The 20,253-nt window shown below is 48.5% G+C and overlaps 1 protein-coding gene across 1 annotated transcript in view; it reads right to left on the reverse strand.

The window, feature by feature from the left end:
* The window catches only part of ADAM15 (ADAM metallopeptidase domain 15), a 29,762-nt gene continuing 9,509 nt past the window's right edge, over window positions 1-20,253 (reverse strand). The window contains 14 exon segments of the mRNA XM_087943717.1: window positions 1-1,540; window positions 2,085-2,188; window positions 3,300-3,368; window positions 4,209-4,289; window positions 6,955-7,060; window positions 10,237-10,378; window positions 12,313-12,424; window positions 12,717-12,788; window positions 13,772-13,925; window positions 14,038-14,146; window positions 15,037-15,232; window positions 16,620-16,712; window positions 18,047-18,056; window positions 19,174-19,322. Coding sequence (XP_087799843.1) covers window positions 1,477-1,540; window positions 2,085-2,188; window positions 3,300-3,368; window positions 4,209-4,289; window positions 6,955-7,060; window positions 10,237-10,378; window positions 12,313-12,424; window positions 12,717-12,788; window positions 13,772-13,925; window positions 14,038-14,146; window positions 15,037-15,232; window positions 16,620-16,712; window positions 18,047-18,056; window positions 19,174-19,322 — 1,461 coding nt within the window. The 3' untranslated portion in view covers window positions 1-1,476.

Below are 20,253 nucleotides of genomic sequence, written 5' to 3' on the forward strand. Positions count from 1 at the left end.
CCAGCGCCGTTCACGTTGGTCGCTAAATGAACGTTTGCAAGTCAAGGAATTTCTTATCAGACCTTCCCAACATCCCGTTCATCGCTTTTTACCTCACGAGGCCTCCGTTCCCTCTGTACAGGGAGTCCTCCACTTATGACCGATCATTTAGTAACCGAAGTTACAACAGCACTGACAAAAAGGGATTTGCGGCCGTTTTCCACACTTATGACCACCGCAGAGTTCCCTGCATGGTTGAAATTCAGATACTCGGCAGCTGACTCGTAGTTATGACAGTTTTAGTGCCTTGGTCCTCCTTTTGCGACCTCCCATGGGGAAAACTGGATTCGCTAAACAACCGTGTGAACTGACTTGAAGAACGGCAGTGATTCGCTGAACGACCGTGTCAAGGAAGGTCATAAAGTGGGGCAAACTTTCCACTGCCGAGCCCTTCTGCCATTTCTTTCACTTCATAGCTGCTTCATTTTTCACTCGTTTAATAAATCAAATTAAAATAAATTAAATTAAATCAAATGAAAGGCAAGTTTGGGAGAGATGACGGACTGAAGTGCCCTCTAGTGGAGGAATAATGCAGAGACTGGGGGGGGGGAGAGAGAATACAGGCAGTCCTCAATTTACGACCACAACGGAGCCCCAAATTTATGCCACTAAGCGAGACCTTTGTCCTAAATGAGGTTTGCCCCCACGTTACGCCTTTCCCCGCCACGTTCGTTGACGTGAATCGCTTTCAGGGGTTCAATGAGCCACACCGTCGTTAAGCGAATCAGGCTTCCCCCCCCTGGAACTGGAAAGGGAATCATGTAACCCTCATAAGGACATAAGTCAGTTGCCAAACGGCTGAATATGGATCACGGGACTGCGTGGGAGGCTTAAATGGTCATTAAGTGTGAAAAATGGCCATAATATAAAGTCACTTTTTTTAAGGGCACCCAGTCACTTCAAACGGTCACTAAACGAACAGTTGTAAGTCGAGCGCTACCCTGTCAACTGTTCCTTGATCCAAAAACCAGAGGATTTGCCCCAAAAATCCCTTTTTATTAAGGAAAAAGAAAAAAAAAAGATGGCGTCCCAGCTAGTCCAGTGATGAGGAATCCACTTCCGTTGGAGACTAGCTTTCCTCTTGCACACACACACACACACACACACTCACGGGTGTGTGACACGCACATCCACAAACTGCCTCTCCAGGGGGCGCCACGGAGAGTTCGCCTTGCTAGTGCAAATATTTTTTTTCCCAGAATTCCCCTGGGCCGGAGAGGATTCAGAAGCAGGAGACAGTCAAAATGGCCGCCCAAATGTCCATCCCGGACAAATCCCCCATCGCTGCCCCGTGCTTGCGACGGATGGAGTGGGGGGGGAGCCTGTCGTTCTGCAAAATCTACAGCCAAGCGAGCGATGGGGAAAGATGGCGGACGGTCCTTTCCTCCGGAAGTGCCTTGTGCAACGTCGAAGGGGCGCTCGTGCGAGCGAGCCAAGTTATATTTCGTGGGGGTATCCTGAAGAGCTGGCCAGCGTGGGGGGAGGAGGTGGAGGGGCAGGCCTGGAAGAAAAGCCGAGAAAGAAAAAAAGAAAGAGAGCTAGTCCTCGATTTACGACCACAAATTTCTGTTGCTAAGTGAGACATTAAAGTGAATTTTGCTCCATTGTACGACCACAGTCGTTGAGCGAATCCCTGCAGCTGGGAAGTTAGTCCCACAGTTGTTAAGTGAACCTGGCTTCCCCATCGTCAAAGGGGGGGGGGGGAATCACCTGACCCTGGAACTTTGCAACCGTCGTAAATACGAGTAAGTTGCCGAGTGTCTGAATTTTGGTCACGTGACCTACCGAGAGGCTGCAATCGGCATTAAGGGTGAAAATTGGTCATAAGTCCCCCTTTTTTTTAGCATCATTGTAACTTTGGTCACTAAACAGATGTCCCATGGCGACAGTTTTGGCAACTTGCTCACCTTTATGACGGTTTTGATTATCCTATGGTAATATCACTGCAACCTTTTGCAGGAAAGCAATATTTACTTTGGTTTGTTTTTTTTCCTGCTCCCCCCCCCAAAATTAAAAATATACCTCTTTTCCACCTTTAGACTCACCTGGATGGCAACATCTGGACCTCAGGATCACAGCTGGGTACGGCCCGGAGCGGATCCAAAGGCAGCGGCTTCTGGGGTGGGGGAGGTTTGGGGGGGCCTGGCACCTAGGGGGGGAAACAAGAGCCAAAATTGCATTGACCAAAGGCAGTGAATCAAAACGGGGCCCACCCCTCAAATAATTTCTCCAGGGCCAATGAGTCTGGGGGAGGTAGAGATTTTCAATCTTGGTGACTGTTAAGAGGGGTGGACTTCAACTCCCAGAATTCCCCAGCCTGTTTTGGCTTCGTGAGTTGGAGGCCATCTTAGAAGGGTGGGCATAGGGGCAGGGGGCTGTGCCCTGCACGTAGAAGGGCTTTGAATTCTGGGAGTTGAAGTCCACCTGTCTTAAAGCATGCTGGCTGGGGGATTCTGGGAGTTGAAGTCCACCACTCTTAACCATGCTAGCTGGGGATTCTGGGAGTTGAAGTCCAGCCATCTTAAACTATGCTGGCTGGGGATTCTGGGAATTGAAGTCCATCTATTTTAAACCAAGCTGGCTGGGGGATTCTGGGAGTGGAAATCCAACTATCTTAAAGCATGCTGGCTGGGGGATTCTGGAGTTGAAGTCCAGCCATCTTAAACCATGCTGGCTGGGGGATTCTGGGAATTGAAGTCCATCTATTTTAAACCAAGCTGGCTGGGTGATTCTGGGAGTTGAAGTCCAGCCATCTTAAACCATGCTGGCTGGGGGATTCTGGGAATTGAAGTCCATCTATTTTAAACCAAGCTGGCTGGGGGATTCTGGGAGTTGAAGTCCAGCCATCTTAAACCATGCTGGCTGGGGATTCTGGGAGTTGAAGTCCAGCCATCTTAAACCATGCTGGCTGGGGGATTCTGGGAGTTGAAGTCCAGCCATCTTAAACCAAGCTGGCTGGGGGATTCTGGGAGTTGAAGTCCACCCCTCTTAAAGCATGCTGGCTGGGGTGATTCTGGGAGTTGGAGTCCATCTATCATAAACCATGCTTGCTGGGGGATTCTGGGAGTTGAAGTCCATCTATTTTAAAGCAAGCTAGCTGGGGGATTCTGGGAGTTGAAGTCCACCCCTCTTAAAGCCGCCAAGATTGATGAACACTATTCCGTCTGTTCTCCCCTCAGTTTTCCGTTTCCAAATGGAGCCCCTCCTCCCCCCCCCCCCCAGGTCAATTCACCTCCAGGGTGAAAGGACGAAGCAATTACCTGGATTTTGGGAATGGGGTCAGGAGGCAACGGGCGTATAGGAGGGCCCGGTCTGTCTCCAGAGGAATCCTGGGCAGAAAAAGTTCAGGTAGCAAAGAACAACATGCAAGGTTGAAAGATGGAGTTATTATTATTATTATTATTTAGAAAGGAGATAAGAAATGGTAATTTATTAAGAAGAAACATCAATTCTCTTCAGGATCTTCAGGGGTGGGGGGGAAAAACCCTGCAACGGATTTGTGGCTAGGCGTATGGGACACAATACAGGGCAGTCCTCGACTTACGACCATAATGGGGAGCCCCAACCTTTCCCGTCGCTAAGCGAGATGTTTTGTGAAGTCACGATTCGCCCCGCTTTTTGTGACGCTTCTTGCTCAGGGGAACCCACTGCGGTTCGTTAAATCGGCAGTGTGGTTATCCAGCGAATCTGGCTTACCCGGTCCGAGGGTTGCCACAGGGGATTGTGTGACACACACACACGCACACACACACACACACACACACCTGGGACCCTGCAACCATCATAAATATGAGCCCCTTGCCAAGAATTCCCATCACGGGACTCCAGGGGGTGGGTGGGTGTAAACCGGTCCTAGATCCCTGTTTCCCTCCCTTCCCCCAGTGCCGTCGTAACTTCAGAACGGTCACTGGGTGAGCCGTTGTAAAGCGAGGACCACCTGTTTGTTAAATCTTCCTCAAAGCTCTTCAGGGGATCTCCGGAAAGAGTGGATCCCATTCTTCAATCCTTGCTAATCCAGAGTTGGAATAGCGGGGGTCCCACATGAGCAGGAAGTGGGGAGGGGGTCATGCTTATTCATGCCATACACATGCCGCAGCCTCGAAGAACATACCAAGATTTCGCCCTCTCCCTCCCCTCTCCTTCCCTCTCCTTTCTCCCAACTCGGTTACCTGCAGATCCTTCGGGATCGGGTCAGGCGGGAGCGGCTTGGCGGGTGGCTCAGGCCGCGAGGCACCCATCGCGACGGGCTGCTGCAGCGAGAGACAGAAAAAGGGGGCCACCCGGAGAAGAAGGGAAGAAAAGAGAGAGAGAGAGAGAGAATGGAACGAGGAGGCTAAACACGGCACTGGCCGCATGCTGGAGGTTACGTCATGCGTGGTTTTTTGGGGGGGGGGCGCCATGCACCATGCACCAAACTGGCAAGAGAAGGTAAAGGCAAGACAGACGCACGGAGGAGGGCGAGCCAAGTTTTGGAGGGAGGTTGGGGTGTGTGTGTGTGTCTGTGATTCACCCCCTGTTTTCCTCTGCTTGCTCTCTTGGGTGACTCGGCCCCAGATTCCCGGGGACGAGCCGAAGAAAGGACCGACAATTCTACCCCGTCCACCAAAACGGTGTGCGCGAAAGACCTTGTGTTGTTGTCTGTCGGCCACCGGGCTGATGAGGAAGAGGAGGAATAGCTGAGTACAGTGCCTGATGCGCAGAGGAGAGGAGAGAGCAGTGGAAATCTATGGGCCGGTCCTTGGGACAGAAGCAGGGGTGGGATTCACATTTTTAACAACCAGTTCTGGGGGGGCGTGGCTTAGGTGGTGGGCGTGGCTTGGTGGTCATGTGACTGGCTGGGTGTGGCCAACTCAACATCACTCACATCGAGGCACGCATCTCCTCGCCTGGCTTCTCGTGACTGTGGGGATGCTGCAACGGTCGGAAGTGTGAAAAAGGGTCATAAGTCACTTTTTTTTTCAGTGCCATTGTAGCTCCACACAAGCAAAGTACCAGCAAAGGAGGGGGGGAAAAAACTCCAGAGACGTTCCTGAGACAGGAAGTCTAGTCCTGCCAAGAATGTTAATAAGGGTTAACGGAGAGGCAGTTTCTGTAAGCAACACCAGAATGTTTCCTTCCTGCCTTCCTTACAGGATTAGCCCGGGAATTTCTTCTAACAACCGGTTCTCCCAACTGCTTAGAATGTTAACAACCGGTTCTGGCAAATAGGTGCAAACTGGTAGAATCCCACCCCTGGACGGAAGAGCCACCGCTGCGAGCGAGGCCCCACCCTCGCTCTGGGGTTTAAAAGGCAGGGGGCGGAGTTGAATAGTTGTGGAAGACCTTCAGAGATTGTGGGGGCTGGAAGCAGCGATGAGGAGGTTCCCGAGGAGCCTGTGCCAAGTGCGCGTGTGTGCAGGATTGCTCGCAGGAAAGAGCAGCAACAACAGCACGGGCGACTCGGGAGTAAGGCTGCAAGGTAATGGCTCCTCCTTCAAGAAGATAAAAGCCAGCTGTGAAGCGAACGTTCTTTGCAGGAAGCAAAGACGTTTCGAAACTCAGCCTCGCGGACATTATAGTATCTTCGGTTGGTATTTGAAGTCTCTCGTGTTGTGAAATATTTCTTATCTGTGATTCTTGGCAGCCTCACACAGTTTTGGCGAGGTTTGTGCTTATCAAAGTGAATTAGTTTGCAGCAGCCTTTTAACCGGGGATTCTGTAAGACTCATTAAAAGGTTTCTGTTCTCTTTGGTTCGTGTTTGTCTTAATGGAAAAGGGTTTGGGTCAGAAGAACAGGAATATAATAAACCCTTCCATCCTCCCTCAGAACTGATGAAGCTTCTTGGTATGAGAAGCGAAACGTCTTCAGGACAAAAAAAAACTAAGGAAGTCCAGTTGCTTCTTGGGATAACCGTGGGCCTGGATGAGTGAGAAATAAAAGTAGAATTCACTCCTCTCTGTGCGGAGTGGGCCTTGGGAGGTTGGCTGGGAAAAATATGTGCCCAGGGAACATTTGGATAAGAGGTTGCTGAGCCCACATTCTCTCTCTAAAAAGGCTGGAGAAAGCAGGTCAAGAAGGAACCGTCTCTAGCTTTTCAGACTACAAAACAGACGGCGGGAGATTTGAACTTTCAGACTTGCGAGCTTCTGCTAAAGCCGCCCTACAATAAAATAAATGGGTTTATCTTTGTGGCGGGGAAATAATTGGATAAGAGACAGCCGAGCCCTTGGCTGCATAAACAGGTGGAGCAAAAAATAATAATAATAATTCACAAGGAACCTTCCCTAAGTTTCTCAGGCTGTAAATGAGAACAGCGGGAGAAATGTACTTTTAGACTTGCAACATTCCAGGTTTTTAGTCAACACAAAGGGGGGTTTCCCCATTTTATCCAGCTGAACCCTGAATTCTCCCCCTCCCATGCCTCCCTGCCCCCCCCAAAATACATGGAAACCCACAGATATTGTAACCAGCCGATTTCGATCTGCAACTTTAAGAAATACTAGTTGCCACATTGCAAAGTCGAAAGGAGACAAAATATTTCTGGGTGGGGTGTGTTCTTCCTTCCAGGTTTCATTTGGTTTGCTTTGTGGAGCCTCCTCCGCCCCCCAATTCCTCCATGTTAAATCTGTGGGGCCAAAGCTAGAATGGGGCAAGAGAAAGGAACAATTTTCTCTTCTATTAATTATTATTATTATTATTATTATTATTATTATTATTATTATTATTATTATTATTTATTTTTGCAACGATTGTTCTGGTTTTGCAAACGGACGTATCTTAAAATTTTTAAAATTAAAAATCTTTCCTTGGATGAATTTCTGTCTGGTTCTGCGGAAAGAAATATTGGCTTTTTTTGGGGGGTGGGTGGACGGTAAATAGCAGAAGAAGAAAAAAAAGGAGTGCTGCTTTTTTTTTCAGCCCTCCATCCCTTTTACCTTAGACGTTGGCATGAGCTGAAGCTCCGTGTTTTGTTTCCACTGAGGGGGTCGAGGACGGTTTGGGGGCGCCTTGCTGTAACTCCGGGGTTCTGTTTGGGCAATCCTGAAGGAAACAGGGTTGGAGGAGATAAGTTTAATCCTCGTTTTGGGGCCACCTGGAAAAGCAAAAAAGACCCCGCAAAATGCAAGCCATCCATGCCACGCGGCCTTCCGTCCGAGCTGTTTGCAAAATCAAATTCACGGGTAGAAGTTCGGCTAAGCCAACAAGAGCGATTTTAAGCCATGATCCAGGAAGCCGCAGCCGGCCAAACTCAGAGGAAACCAACCACACCCAGAGAAAGCGAGCCAAAAAAAGTCCAAAAGCACAACAGAAAAAAAAAAAAAACCATTTTTTTTTAGAAAGCAGAAGGGTAGGACTTGCAAAGTGCCAATCTGGGCCAGGGAAAGAAGCTTAGGAGACCAGGAAGAAAAAAAAATAAACCATGGTTTGGTGGCCCCGCAAACCACGGTTCTGGTTTCCACATTTAAAAAACGGGCCTTCCCATCCTCTTTTGAGTTTTCCCTGCATGTTCTGCCCTTTAATTACTAGCTGAATTTAAGGCAGGCAGATTTAAACTCCGCAAAGGCATCCATGCAAAGTCTCTTTATTGGTTCATCGGGCATCCTCAAATATAACTCACAGTTACGTTCGAGATTCATCTCAACGTCCCATTCTCTGCATAGCTGACTTTAGGGTGTAAAAGGATGGTAATCTTTCATCCCATATCGAAGGAGCAAGGAGCATGGAGGTGAGATGCCAGCATGATGCTGGGTTCAGGCAAGAGAGCAGGCATCTCCCATAACCCAACCAAGGGTCAATTCAGTGACCAATCAGGATTACAGAGGTGGCCACATGATATGGACTACATTTCCCAAGATACCTTAACTACATTTACCATGATGCATTCCCTTAAGGGGAATAGCTCCCAGTTCGTAACTAACTATCCCAATTCCCAATTAACTATAAACTGTCTGGACAGCACACTTCCCACCTGGAATTATAAATTCCACTACCAACTAAAGTTTGCAGGAAGAAGTTTGCAGGGAGTGGAGCGCCCAGCCCCTAAGGACAAAGGTCTCCAAACTTGGCCAACTGTTAAGACTTGTTGGACTTCAACTCCCAGAATTCCTCAGCCAGCCGTGTCTGGTTCTTTTTTTTTTTTCTCTTAACCTCCTAAAGTGGAGCGAGATTGCAGAGGAAGGGATTGCAAGAGAGCAAGCGATGCTGGTTGGGGAGAATTCCGGGAGTGCAACAAGTCTTAAAAGTTGGCCAAGTTTAGGGACACCCCCCCGCCCTAGGATGAGGCAGAGGCGGGAAGAACTGCCAACGACGCAGCACAGGGTGGCGCCAGGAAGAGTTTGCCGGCAGTCCTTGACTTACGACGGCTAGGGGGGGCACTAGAATTTCCATCGCTGTTGCTCGGAAAAGCCTAATTTTGCCACCTTTGTCAAAACCACGGGGGGTGAAGCGAATCGCTGCGGTCGTTAAGTGGATCAGGGCATCATTAAGCGAATTGGGTTCCCCCCCTCTGCCCCCCCCACCCCCGTTGACTCCACTCATGGAGAAAATCGCCCCTGGAGAACCACAGGGTGCTACAACCGTCACAAAGACATTGCCAGCTGAATTTGGACACGGTTAGGGATGCCGCGGCGGTGATAAGTGCGAGGAACGGTCGTAAGTCGAGGAGGACTTGCAGACGTACTCCCCCAAACGGCACGGTCGCCGTTCAGAGCCAAGAGACAACCAAACCCGTCATTGCGGCGACTGAAAAAGGCCCCCAACCCTTTTGCATGCAGAGCGAGGGGTGCGTGTACCCCAAAACCCATACTCCTTCGCACCTTTCGGCTGGGGAAGGAACTGCACCTGAGATTCGGGCTCAGTCCTAAAGAGGAAGGTTTGCAGAGTGAATGCACAAAAGAAGGGGGTGGTTACTTTTTCTCTCCTCCCCCCCCCCCACCAAAAAACCAGCTCGTCGCGAATACTCCGCGGCAATTTTAGTTTGTTTAGAATTGGGGATGTCTAGTTTAATGAAAAGGAAGACAGGATAGCATCGTGGCGATATCTGAGGGGCTGCCCCACAGAAGAAGGGGGTCAATCTGTTCTCCAAAGCACCTGAAGGCAAGTGAAGAAGCCATGGATAGAAACTAATCCAGGAGAGAAGCAACCTCCTGAGAGAACAATGAACCAGTGGAACAGCTTGCCACCAGAAGTTGTGGGTGGTCCATCACTGGAGGTTTTTAAGAAGAGATTGGACAGCCATTTGTCAGAAATGGGAGAGGGTCTCTTGCTTGAGCAGGGGGTTGGATGACCTCTAAGGTCCCTTCCAACTCTGTTATTCTGCTGTTCTTTTTCCTTCCTTCCTTCCTTCCTCCCTTCCTTCCTTCCTATCTTGCCTGTCTCCCTCCCTCCCTTTCTCCTCCCTTCCCTGTTCTTCCTTCATCTCTGTTCTTCCTTCCTTCCTTCCCCTCCTTCCTTCCTTCCTTCCTTCCTTCCTTCCTCCCTCCCTTTCCTATCTTGCCTGTGCTTCCTTCCTTCCTTCCTGTCCTTCCTTCCTTCCTTCCTTCCTTCCTTCCTCCTCCCTCCCTCCCTTCCTATCTTGCCTGTCCTTCTTTCCTTCCTTCCCTGTTCTTCCTTCCCTATCTTCCTTCCTTCCTTCCTTCCTTCCTTCCTTCCTTCCTTCCTTCCTTCCTTCCTTCCTTCCTTCCTCCCTCCCTCCCTCCCTCCCTCCCTCCCTCCTCCTCCATCACGAGAGGCTTTTTAAAGAAGAGACTGGAAACCCATTTGTCCATAACGGTATAGATCTCCTGCTCAAGTAGGGGCTGGACTAGAAGACCTCCAAGGTTTCCTTCCAACTCAGACAAGGTTCTAACATTCTGCTGTGTGCCATGATTGTAATATCCCTCCCCCTACCCCCTGCGTGCTTTAATGTTTTATGCAGAGGCCTCCAAACTTGGCCACTTTAAGACTTGTGGATTTCAACTCCCATAATTCTGGGAGTGGAAGCCCCTAAAGTGATGCTGGCTGGGGAATTCTGGGAGCTGAAGTCCAAAAAGTCTTCAAAGCGGTCAAGTTGGGAGACCTCTGGTTTTATGCGACGGAAGCTGCTCCGAATGGTTGGAGGCGAGGACAGCCGGCGAAGGCATTTCCGAAATAAAATAAAATGGGCCAGGTTTTTGTCGGGGGAAAAGACAACCCCCTCGGAGTGGGGAGTGAGGAAGAGGAGGAAGAAGGGGGCTCACCTGTACTGGCAGCTTGTGCCCTTGCCGAATTGGCAGAGGCGCTTGTGAAGTCCCAGCCGTTTGACACAACAGAGGCCCCCGACCAGCAATCCCGCCACGAGGAGAGCGATCACCACCAGCGCCGTCGAGGTTGCGTGGCTGGCTGCAAAAGGACAAAGCAACCGAGTGTTTACCACCCCATGCCAAGGCTGGAAGGGGCGCAGGCCCGAATGGCGGGGGCAGCCCGGGCATCATGCTAACACAAAGGGGGCCTTGTTGTATCCCATAACAACCCGGGGTTTCAACAACCCCCATGCCTGCCTGTGGCTCGCTTTCAAAAAAAGAAAAAAGAAAAGGCGCTTCTTAAACTCAAAACGCTGGTGCGGGAGGGCGAGAGAAAAATCTGGCCGGTTTCATTTCTGCTTTCCGCTCTCTGTGGAAGAGTCGGACTGAGGTTAGGTGGTGGAGATGGAACACGGAGGGAAAAAATATATATCTGAACACGATTGCCTCCGAGCTGGGGATGGGAAAGGCGGTGGGCCAGGAAGACCGCAAAGGGCATGGGTTTGCGTTTGCGGCGTTCGCGGATCGCGATGAGTTTGAATCTAGCTTTGCTTTTCAGGTGGTGGGGCGCAGGCCACATGCAGCCCTGGATTGTCGTGTATGCAAACATGGATTATCTATCTATCGATCCATCCATCTTCTCTCTCTCCCACCCCCGCTCTATCCATCCATCCTTCTTTATCTAGCTATCTATCATCTATTTGTCTGTCCATCTGTCTACCTTTCTCCATCCATCCATCCATCCATCCATCTTCTCTTTATCTAGTTATCTATGATCTACTGTGCCTGCCTGCCTGCCTGCCTGCCTGCCTGCCTGCCTATCTATCTATCTATCTATCTATCTATCTATCTATCTATCTATCTATCTATCTACCTATCTATCTATCTATCTATCACCTGCCTGCCTGCCTATGTATCATCTATCGATCTATCGATCTATCTACCCATCTTCTCCCTTTCTCCTTATCTATCCACCCATCCGTTTCTCTGCCTTTATTTAGCTATCTGTGTCATCTGTCTGTCTGTCCGTCTACCTATATCCATCCATCTACCCATCAATCCATCACACTGTATGTCCATCCCTCTGTCTAATCTATCCATTTATCCATTCATCCATCCATCTATCATCTATCCTCTTTCATTCATCCATCATCCATTCATCCATCATCCATCCATCCATCCATCCATCCATCTATCTATCTATCTATCTATCTATCTATCTATCTATCCATCTATCTATCATTCTCTCTCTCTATCATTCTCTCTCTCTATCTCTCTATATATCTATCTCTATCATTCTATCTATCATTCTATCTCTATCATTCTCTCTCCTGTCTGTCTGTCTGTCTGTCTGTCTGTCTATCTATCTATCTATCTATCTATCTATCTATCTATCTATCTATCTATCTATCTATCTATCTACCTACCTATCATCTATCTATCTATCTATCTATCTATCTATCTATCTATCTATCTATCTATCTATCTATCTATCTATCTATCTATCTATCTATCTATCTATCTATCTATCTATCTATCTATCTCTCTCTCTCTCTCTCTCTCTTCTCCTCTTCCCTTCCCATTGCGTCTTCTTTCCATGAGGTCTCTCTTCCAGACCACCACAGCGCTGGGGGCTGGTTTGCAACCCCCCACCTCCTCTCCTTAATCCTTTAAGATGCTTTGAGTCTTTCTGGGCGAATTGGGGTGGGGGGTCGTCGTACATGAGACCCCAGCCGATTCTCTTTGGCAGGAAGACCCGCTGATGACCCAGCCTGCCCGCAAAAAGCTCTCCTTAAATGGGAAACAAACGAACACCGGGGTGGGGGGGGGTGGGGAATTGCGGCGGAATTGACGCAGGCAGGAACCGGTTGCTAAGCCGCAAAAAAGGTGGCTGGAACTGAACAAAAAAAAAAGTCACCTGTGCATATTTGCAACCCAGGTGTGCACGCTTTTGCAACCTGCAATCCTTCGTATAAGTGTATCCGTGCGTTGATATAACTGCCAACGCACTGCACCCATGCTCCCTCGACTTACCTTCCCCCGGGGCTGGGGGCCCACTGTCCACACTGCCCCCAAGGCCGCCCGCCTGGCAGCCAGGGGGCGCCCACCCGGGCTCGCAATGGCAGTGCCCTCTGTTGTTACAAAGCTGCGGGTTGAAAAGGACAAGTTTTAAAAAAGAGGGTCGAGCCGGGAGAAGAGGGGAGAGGAACGGAGAAGATCTCGCACGGGTGGGGAGGGTGTGTGTGTGTGTGTGTAAACCGGTGGCTGTGGGATCTCCCAGTGGTCTCCTATCTTTCTGGGATCCACCGCTAGGCTGCTAAGGCGGGGGCGGAAGGAGAAGGGAGGCAGAAGACAGAGAGTTTTCTGATGTTGGAAAACCAGTTTTTGAGAAAGGGAAAAGTTTGGGGGTGGGTGGGGGGAATATATATGTGACTTACCCCACGTCCGTTGCACTGGCACACGGGGAATTTTAAGGAGGAAACTTCCTGGCATCGCTGGTCGATGCAAACCTAGGAACAAAAACTGTGGGTCATTCTCCACTGATGACCCTTCATTTAACGGCTGCGTGAAGTTATGACCTCGCACTGATGACCGCGGCCATCACAGGATAAAAATTCGGGTGCTTGGCACCCGGCACAAGTTTACAACGGTGGCGGCATCCTATGAGATCACCGTTGAGGGCAAGGGGAGGGGGAGGGAGCCGGATTGGTTTAACAACGGTGTGGTTTGCTGAACGGCCATACAAAAGGTCATAAAATCGAGAGAGAAAAAAGCTCACGGAATCACTGTTTTCACTTAGAGACCAATGCTCCAATGGGGGGTCGTAATTCGGGGACTTCGCGACTGGCCTTTTATTAAGGCAGGGAAGCAATTTTCTCCAGGGGTGGGGTTCAAAATTTTTAACAACCAGGTCTGTGGGTGTGGCTTAGTTGGTGGGCGTGGCTTGGTGGTCATGTGACTGGGTGGGCGTGGCTTGGTGGTCATGTGACTGGGTGGGCATGGCTTGGGGGTCATGTTATTGGCTGGGTGTGGCCAACTCAACATCACTCACATCGAAGCACGCATCTCCTTGCCTAGCCTCTCGTGACTGTGGGGATGCTGCAACAGTCGTAAGTGTCAAAAACGGTCATAAGTCACTTTTTTTCAGTGCCATTGTAACTTTGAATGGTCACTCCACACAAGCAAAGTACCAGCAAAGGAGGGGAAAAAAACTCCAGAGAAGTTCCTGAGACAGGAAGTCTAGTCCTGCCAAGAATGGAATTAACGGAGAGGCAGTTTCTGTAAGCAACACCAGAATGTTTCCTTCCCGCCTTCCTTACAGGATTAGCCCAGTCATTTCTTCTAACAACCGGTTCTCCAAACTGCTTAGGATGTTAACAACCGGTTGTGGCGAATAGGTGCGAACTGGTAGAATCCCACCCCTGATTCTCTCTGACCCCTCCCCCCCTCCCTAAAATCTGGGCCGGAAAAGTCCATCCTGAGGCTCACTCACTTTATGAGGACCACAATTTGTCCCGGATAACGTCCCGGCTTCCTCTACAACGTCGGTCGCCACGACAACCTTCAGAGCATCACGCAGGCAGTTGAGGGTCCTAAGCGTTCCATTCCGTTTTTTCTTGCACTGCAGCTGCCCGCACCGGACGTCGCTGTGTGGGGAGAGACGGGACTATTTTTCCCACGGTTTTTTTTTTAAAATAACTTTCACGGTGTGCCGTGAAAAAGAACCCAGAAGTTGTGGGGAGGAAAGACAGAACTTGCCTCTTAGCGCAGGAGACGTAGGATCCGGCAGGATTCTGCCCACAGTTGCCCTGGGCATCTCCTCTCTGATTCAGAGACGCCACGCAGGCTTCTGTCGCGGGAACCGCGTCTGGGGGAAAAAAATAAAAAAATAAAATTTAGAAAGAGGCCATTTCTGCCAATAAATGTGATCCAGCTACAGGGATCATCAGGTGAGCAGTTCACGGGGGTAAAACATCAAGTAAGGTAGGATAAAGTGTCATCAGTTAATTGGGGAAAATAAAAGAACCAACAAAACAGCCAGTTTGTTCTAGTGGTTAAGAAAGTGGGGGCAGGTGAGTTCTAGTTCCACCTTAGGCATGAAAGCTGATTGGGTGACTTTGGGTCAATCCCCAGGAGACTGGGAGTTCTAGTTCCAAATTAGGCATGAAAGCTGATTGGGTGACTTTGGTTCAATCACCAGGAGACGGGGAGTTCTAGTTCCAAATTAGGCATGAAAGCTGATTGGGTGACTTTGGGTCAATCACCAGGAGACTGGGAGTTCTAGTTCCAAATTAGGCATGAAAGCTGATTGGGTGACTTTGGGCCAATTACCAGGAGACTGGGAGTTATCCCAATTGGATGGGAGTTCTAGTCCCACTTAGGCACGAAAACTGATTCGGCGACAGTCTTGTGCCAATCACCAGGAGACTGGGAGTTCTAGCAGCGGTTTTATAATCAAACATGGACATATTTAATGTCCCCAGGCCGCCTTTTTCTACCTCAACCATGTCTTTCACTTAAGAACTGCCCCACTTGCTTCAACCAGGCAGACAGGTTGGGACATCCAGGGGAAGGTAAGTTCTAGCCCCAATAAGGCACAAAATGATTCGCGACATTTTGGCCAATCACTCAAGCGGGAGTTTAGCGTGGTTTTTAATCAACGGGACATTTTAATGCCGCCCAGGTGCCTTTTTCACCTCATATGTCTTTATTAAGGGCTGCCTGCATTCAATGCCAGGGAATCGAACCTCAGCTTACCGGGACCCCAACGGGCTTGGCACTGACTTAAGTACGTGGGGCAGATGCCCCCGTGGCACACCGCCTTGCCGCCTTCACATAGGGTGCCATCCTGCTTGTAGGTGTTCGAAGGGCAGCGTGGGGATGTCCCGTCGCAGAATTCGGGGAGGTCACATTCATTCTGGATTGGACGGCAAGTGTGCCCAGCACTGCGTAGCTACACAAGGGGGAACAAAAAGAGGGGAGGGGAAATTACCAATACAGGTAAGTCATTGACTTACAACAGTTTGTTTAGTGACCATCCAAATTTACAGCAGCTGTCAACTAAAAACACTCCTTTGGTCTTATTAGTTGCCAGCAGAAAGGGAGTGGGAGGGAAAGCAGTGCATTCCTTAAATGGTTCAGATAATGGCTAGGCAGCCGAAGCTGTTGGCACGCAAGATTATTACTGGAGAGCAAGATTGATGACTCTTGGCTATGGATGTGTCTCATTGGAGAATATACACCCAGGGGTGGGATTCAAATTTTTAACAACCGTGGACGTGGCTTAGGTGGTGGGCGTGGCTTGGTGGTCATGTGACTGGGTGGACATGGCTTGGTGGTCATGTGATTGGCTGGGCGTGGCCAACTCAACATCACTCACATCAAAGCATGCATCTCCTCTCCTGGCCTCTCATGACTGTGGGGATGCTGCAACAGTCGTAAATGTGAAAAACGGTCATAAACCATTTTTTTCAGTGCCATTGTGACTTTGAATGGTCACTCCACACAAGCAAAGTACCAGCAAAGGTGGGGAAAAAAACTCCAGAGAAGTTCCTGAGACAGGAAGTCTAGTCCTGCCAAGAATGGAATTAACGGAGAGGCAGTTTCTGTAAGCAACACCAGAATGTTTCCTTCCCGCCTTCCTTACAGGATTAGCCCAGGAATTTCTTCTAACAACCGGTTCTCCGAACTGCTTAGAATGTTAACAACCAGTTCTAGCGAATAGGTGCGAACTGGTAGAATCCCATCCCTGATATACATCCAGGGGGTGGGGGAAGACCAGGTTAAAGGGTGACAGTGAATTATGTGTCTCAGAGTTGGTGCACCCAGGTAACGCCGACATGTCAACTCATCATAAATCCATCTTTTTGACTCTGAGAGATGCGGCTAGAGACTTATGAACTTTAATTTTGGGTTTTGCTGATTGGAGAGGTTTGCGGTTGTAGAAACGGCTGGGATATATTATTTTTCAAAAGTAAAAAAAAATAAAAATTGAAGTTGTGCGTTATTACCTTCTTCTCCTGTGCTAAACGAAGTCGGAACTCCACACTTTCTTTTCCCTCTTCCCTTTTTCCTCCTTCCCTTTCCCCCCTTATTTTCATCTTCCTTCGAATTTTACACTTTGGATAAAACGACTAAAAATTGGGGCCGCTCGAGGTGGAGCAAAGAGCCGGGAATTTCAAATGACAATTGAGGATCGAGGAGGACAAGAACAGAATCCACGATTCTTTGGGATTGGGGAACGAAAAGGGCTCCTGGCCAAATCCTGGTTGGCATCACAAGAGCGCTCAGGACGAAAGGAAGGGGTTTCCCCCTGCATTTTGGGGAGGGGTATACCTTACCTTGCACTGGTGACAGCAAGATTGTCCGGTGGCACACTGGGCTCCTGGTACTAATTGGCAGGTGGTTGCATTGCAACAAGGATCTGTGCACTCCTGGAGAAGGAAGGAAGGAAGAAAATGGAAAAGGGAAATAATCATAATAATAATCTTCTTTTAACAACCCCATAATCCCTTGTGGGGTGGAATCTGGGCAACTGAATGGAGCTGAGTGTTTACTGGCCGGATGCTCTTCCTGTTGCCGATACGGAGTTTTGTTCAGCAGATATATTCTCATTGTGCAGAGAGAGAGAAATATCTGCCCTCTACCTAGGATCGAATTCGCAGCCTCCTGATTGGGAGGCCGGAGCTCCACCTGTAGGCCGTTGCACCCCTCAAAATTTACCCACTTAAATCTTGTAGGATAACTACCACCGTGATGTGTTCGTTATAAATTTATCCCTTTAAAAGCATCATCATCTTTGTTTAACGACCCCATAATCCCTTGCTCCATTCAGTCGGGGACAACCGAATGGAGCTAGCAAGAGTGTTTCCTGGCCGAATGCCCTTCCTTTCGCCAGTGTGGAGTTTTGTTTGGCAGATATATTCACATTGTGCCCAGAGAGAGAGAAAAAAATCTGTCTTACACCTAGAATTAAACTCACAGCCTCCTGATTGGGAGACGAGAGCTGCACCTCTAGGCCACCGCACCCCAAAGGGGAATAATAATAATAATAATAATAATAATAATAATAATAATAATAATAATAATAATAATAACAATAATAATAATAATAATAATACCTAGGCAAGCACTTAAAAACAATTGGCACTGGCAAAATCACCATTGGCCAGGTGCAGAAGGCCACCTTACTGGGATCTGCTCGCATAATCCGCGGATACATCACGCAGTCCTAAATGCTTGGGAAGTGTTCGACTAGTGATTTGGGATATGAAACCCAGCATAGTCATCTGGTTTGCTTTGTACACTGTAGTTTTTGTACAATAGCAATAGCAAACAACAGAAACAGCAACAGCAAACAAACAACAACTATAACCACAACTACAACTACTACTATTATCATTATCATTATTATTATTTGACTAAATCGATATCGTTAAAGAAAAGAATGCAATTTTTTTTGTTGCTACTTAGAAACCGTTTCTGGACTTTGTGCTCAAGGTAGTGGGGAGAAAAAGGAGTGGTTGTGTGGCTTTTCAGCCTTTCTTAAAAAAAGAATGCAATTTGATTTTTGTTGCTACTTAGAAACCGTTTCTGGACTTTGTGCTCAAGGTAGTGGGGAGAAAAAAGGAGTGGTTGTGTGGCTTTTTCAGCCTTTCTTACCTAAAGAGGCCGCAGTCACACTCCTCTCCGGAGTTCTACCAGGCGGTTCCCATAAGCAGGACTTCCCCAAACGAGCCGGCTCAGGCTGGTCCAGGAGGCAGCCCACCTGGTTGCTCCTGCCCAGAATAGAGAATATCAGAGTTGAAAGGACCAAAGAGATCTTCTAGTCTGGACCCCTGCCCAGAATAGAGAATATCAGAGTTGGAAAGGACCTAAGAGATCTTCTAGTCTGACCCCTGCCCAGAATAGAGAATATCAGAGTTGGAAAGGACCTAAGAGATCTTCTAGTCTGACCCCTGCCCAGAATAGAGAATATCAGAGTTGAAAGGACCAAGAGGTCTTCTAGTCCGACCCCCTGCCCAGAATAGAGAATATCAGAGTTGGAAAGGACCGAAGAGATCTTCTAGTCTGACCCCTGCCCAGAATAGAGAATATCAGAGTTGGAAAGGACCTAAGAGATCTTCTAGTCTGACCCCCTGCCCAGAATAGAGAATATCAGAGTTGGAAAGGACCGAAGAGATCTTCTAGTCTGACCCCTGCCCAGAATAGAGAATATCAGAGTTGGAAAGGACCTAAGAGATCTTCTAGTCTGACCCCCTGCCCAGAAGAGAGAATAACAGAGTCGGAAGGGCCCTCAGAGGTCTTCTAGCCCAACCCCTTGCTCAAGCAGCAGACCCTCTAGCATTTCAGACAAATGGTTATCCAATCTCTTCTTGAAAACCTCCAGTGATAAAGCAACCACAACTTCTAGTGGCAAGCGGTTCCACTGGTTAATTGTTCTCACTGTCAGGAAATTTGTTTCAATATTTGAGGGGCTACCCCAAAGAAAAGGGGGGGTCAGTCTATTCTCCAAAGCCCCTGAGAAGGCAGGACAAGAAGCAACAGATGGAAACTAACCGAGGAGAGAAGCAACCTGGAACTAAGGAGAAACTTTCCAACAGAACAATTAACCAGTGGAACAGCCTGCCACTAGAAGTTGTGGGTGCTCCAACTCTGGAAGTTTTTAAAAAGATGTTGGAGAACCATTTGTCTGGAATGGGATAGGGTTTCCTGCCTAAGCAGGGGTTGGACTAGAAGATCTTTAAGGTCCCCCAACTCTCTTATTATTTTGTTTTTCACTTCCAATGCTCCGCGATGTTTCAAATCACTCTGGAAAAAAAAACCAGTTCCCAAAAACAAACTAGGAAAAATGGAAGCCGACTTTGGGAGCCAGGAAGACATTCGCACACTCACCCGGTCGGTGCTTCCATGATGCACTTCCGGCTCTGGGGACGGATGGAAGTGTTGCAGCCGCAGCCGTCGCTGTCGTGGGCGAGACCGAGATTGTGGCCAAGTTGGTGTGAAAGAGTGGAAGCCATGATTAAGGAGCTAACGGAGTGGCCCTAGGGCGGAAAACAAACCAGGAATCAGGAAAAGGGAATTGTGCACTTCCAGCTTCATTCAAAACAACTAATTTCTAAAGGCCTCGACGTATAACAATTCATTTAGCAACCGTTCGACGTTCAAAACAGCACTAATAAGTGACTTACGGCCGGTCCTTGCCCTTACGACCATCATGGCATTCTCATGACCCAGGGGTCATAATTCAGAAGCCAGCTAGGAAGTGGTGTTCACACCATCCCGGGATGCTTGTAATTGCTGTCAATTGGTGCCAGTCACCAGGTTTCTAAATTTCAATCCCTTGACCGTGGGAATGTTGCGACGGTCGTAAGTATGAGGATTGGTCGTAACTCCCTTTTTAAAGTGGCTTGTAACCTGGAATGGATGCTTAACGAAAAGGTCGTAAGTGTCAGGATTCCGGCCGTTGCTCTGATTAAATCATGAGCCTTGAGCCACACTCCCAAAACTTGAAAAGATTTATTTGAAGTTAACGTTCTACGTCCTGCACTAACCTGGGCGTAGCCGACTCTGAGATACGTAATTCACTGTCTGTCACCCTTGATCCTGCTTTCCCCCCCCCCACCCCTCTGGGTGTATCATCCAACGAAACACATCCCTAGCCAAGAGTCGTCAATCATGCTCTCCAATTAGATTTTTGCACGGCAGAAGCTTCAGTCCTCTAATCGGTCTTTGAAGAAAACATGAATGGAATGTACTTTCGATTCCACACTGCCGCCTGCTCTTTGAAACTCCCCACTTCTTTCTGTTGTCAACTATAAAACATGTATACAGTATTGTTTTATGAGTTGACAGTAAGTTGAGAACCATCTGTCTCCCGAAAGCGAAGATTTTCTTAGTTTTCTTTAACCAGATTTATTGAAAGGGAAACAAGCATGAAGTTTAAAGGCCACCTCTAAAATTTAACACAATTTA

The sequence above is a fragment of the Notechis scutatus genome, chromosome 14, assembly GCF_049901735.1.
Source record: "Notechis scutatus isolate UNSWTSFEM ecotype Mainland chromosome 14, rNotScu1.2, whole genome shotgun sequence".
NCBI classification, from domain to species: Eukaryota; Metazoa; Chordata; class Lepidosauria; order Squamata; family Elapidae; genus Notechis; species Notechis scutatus.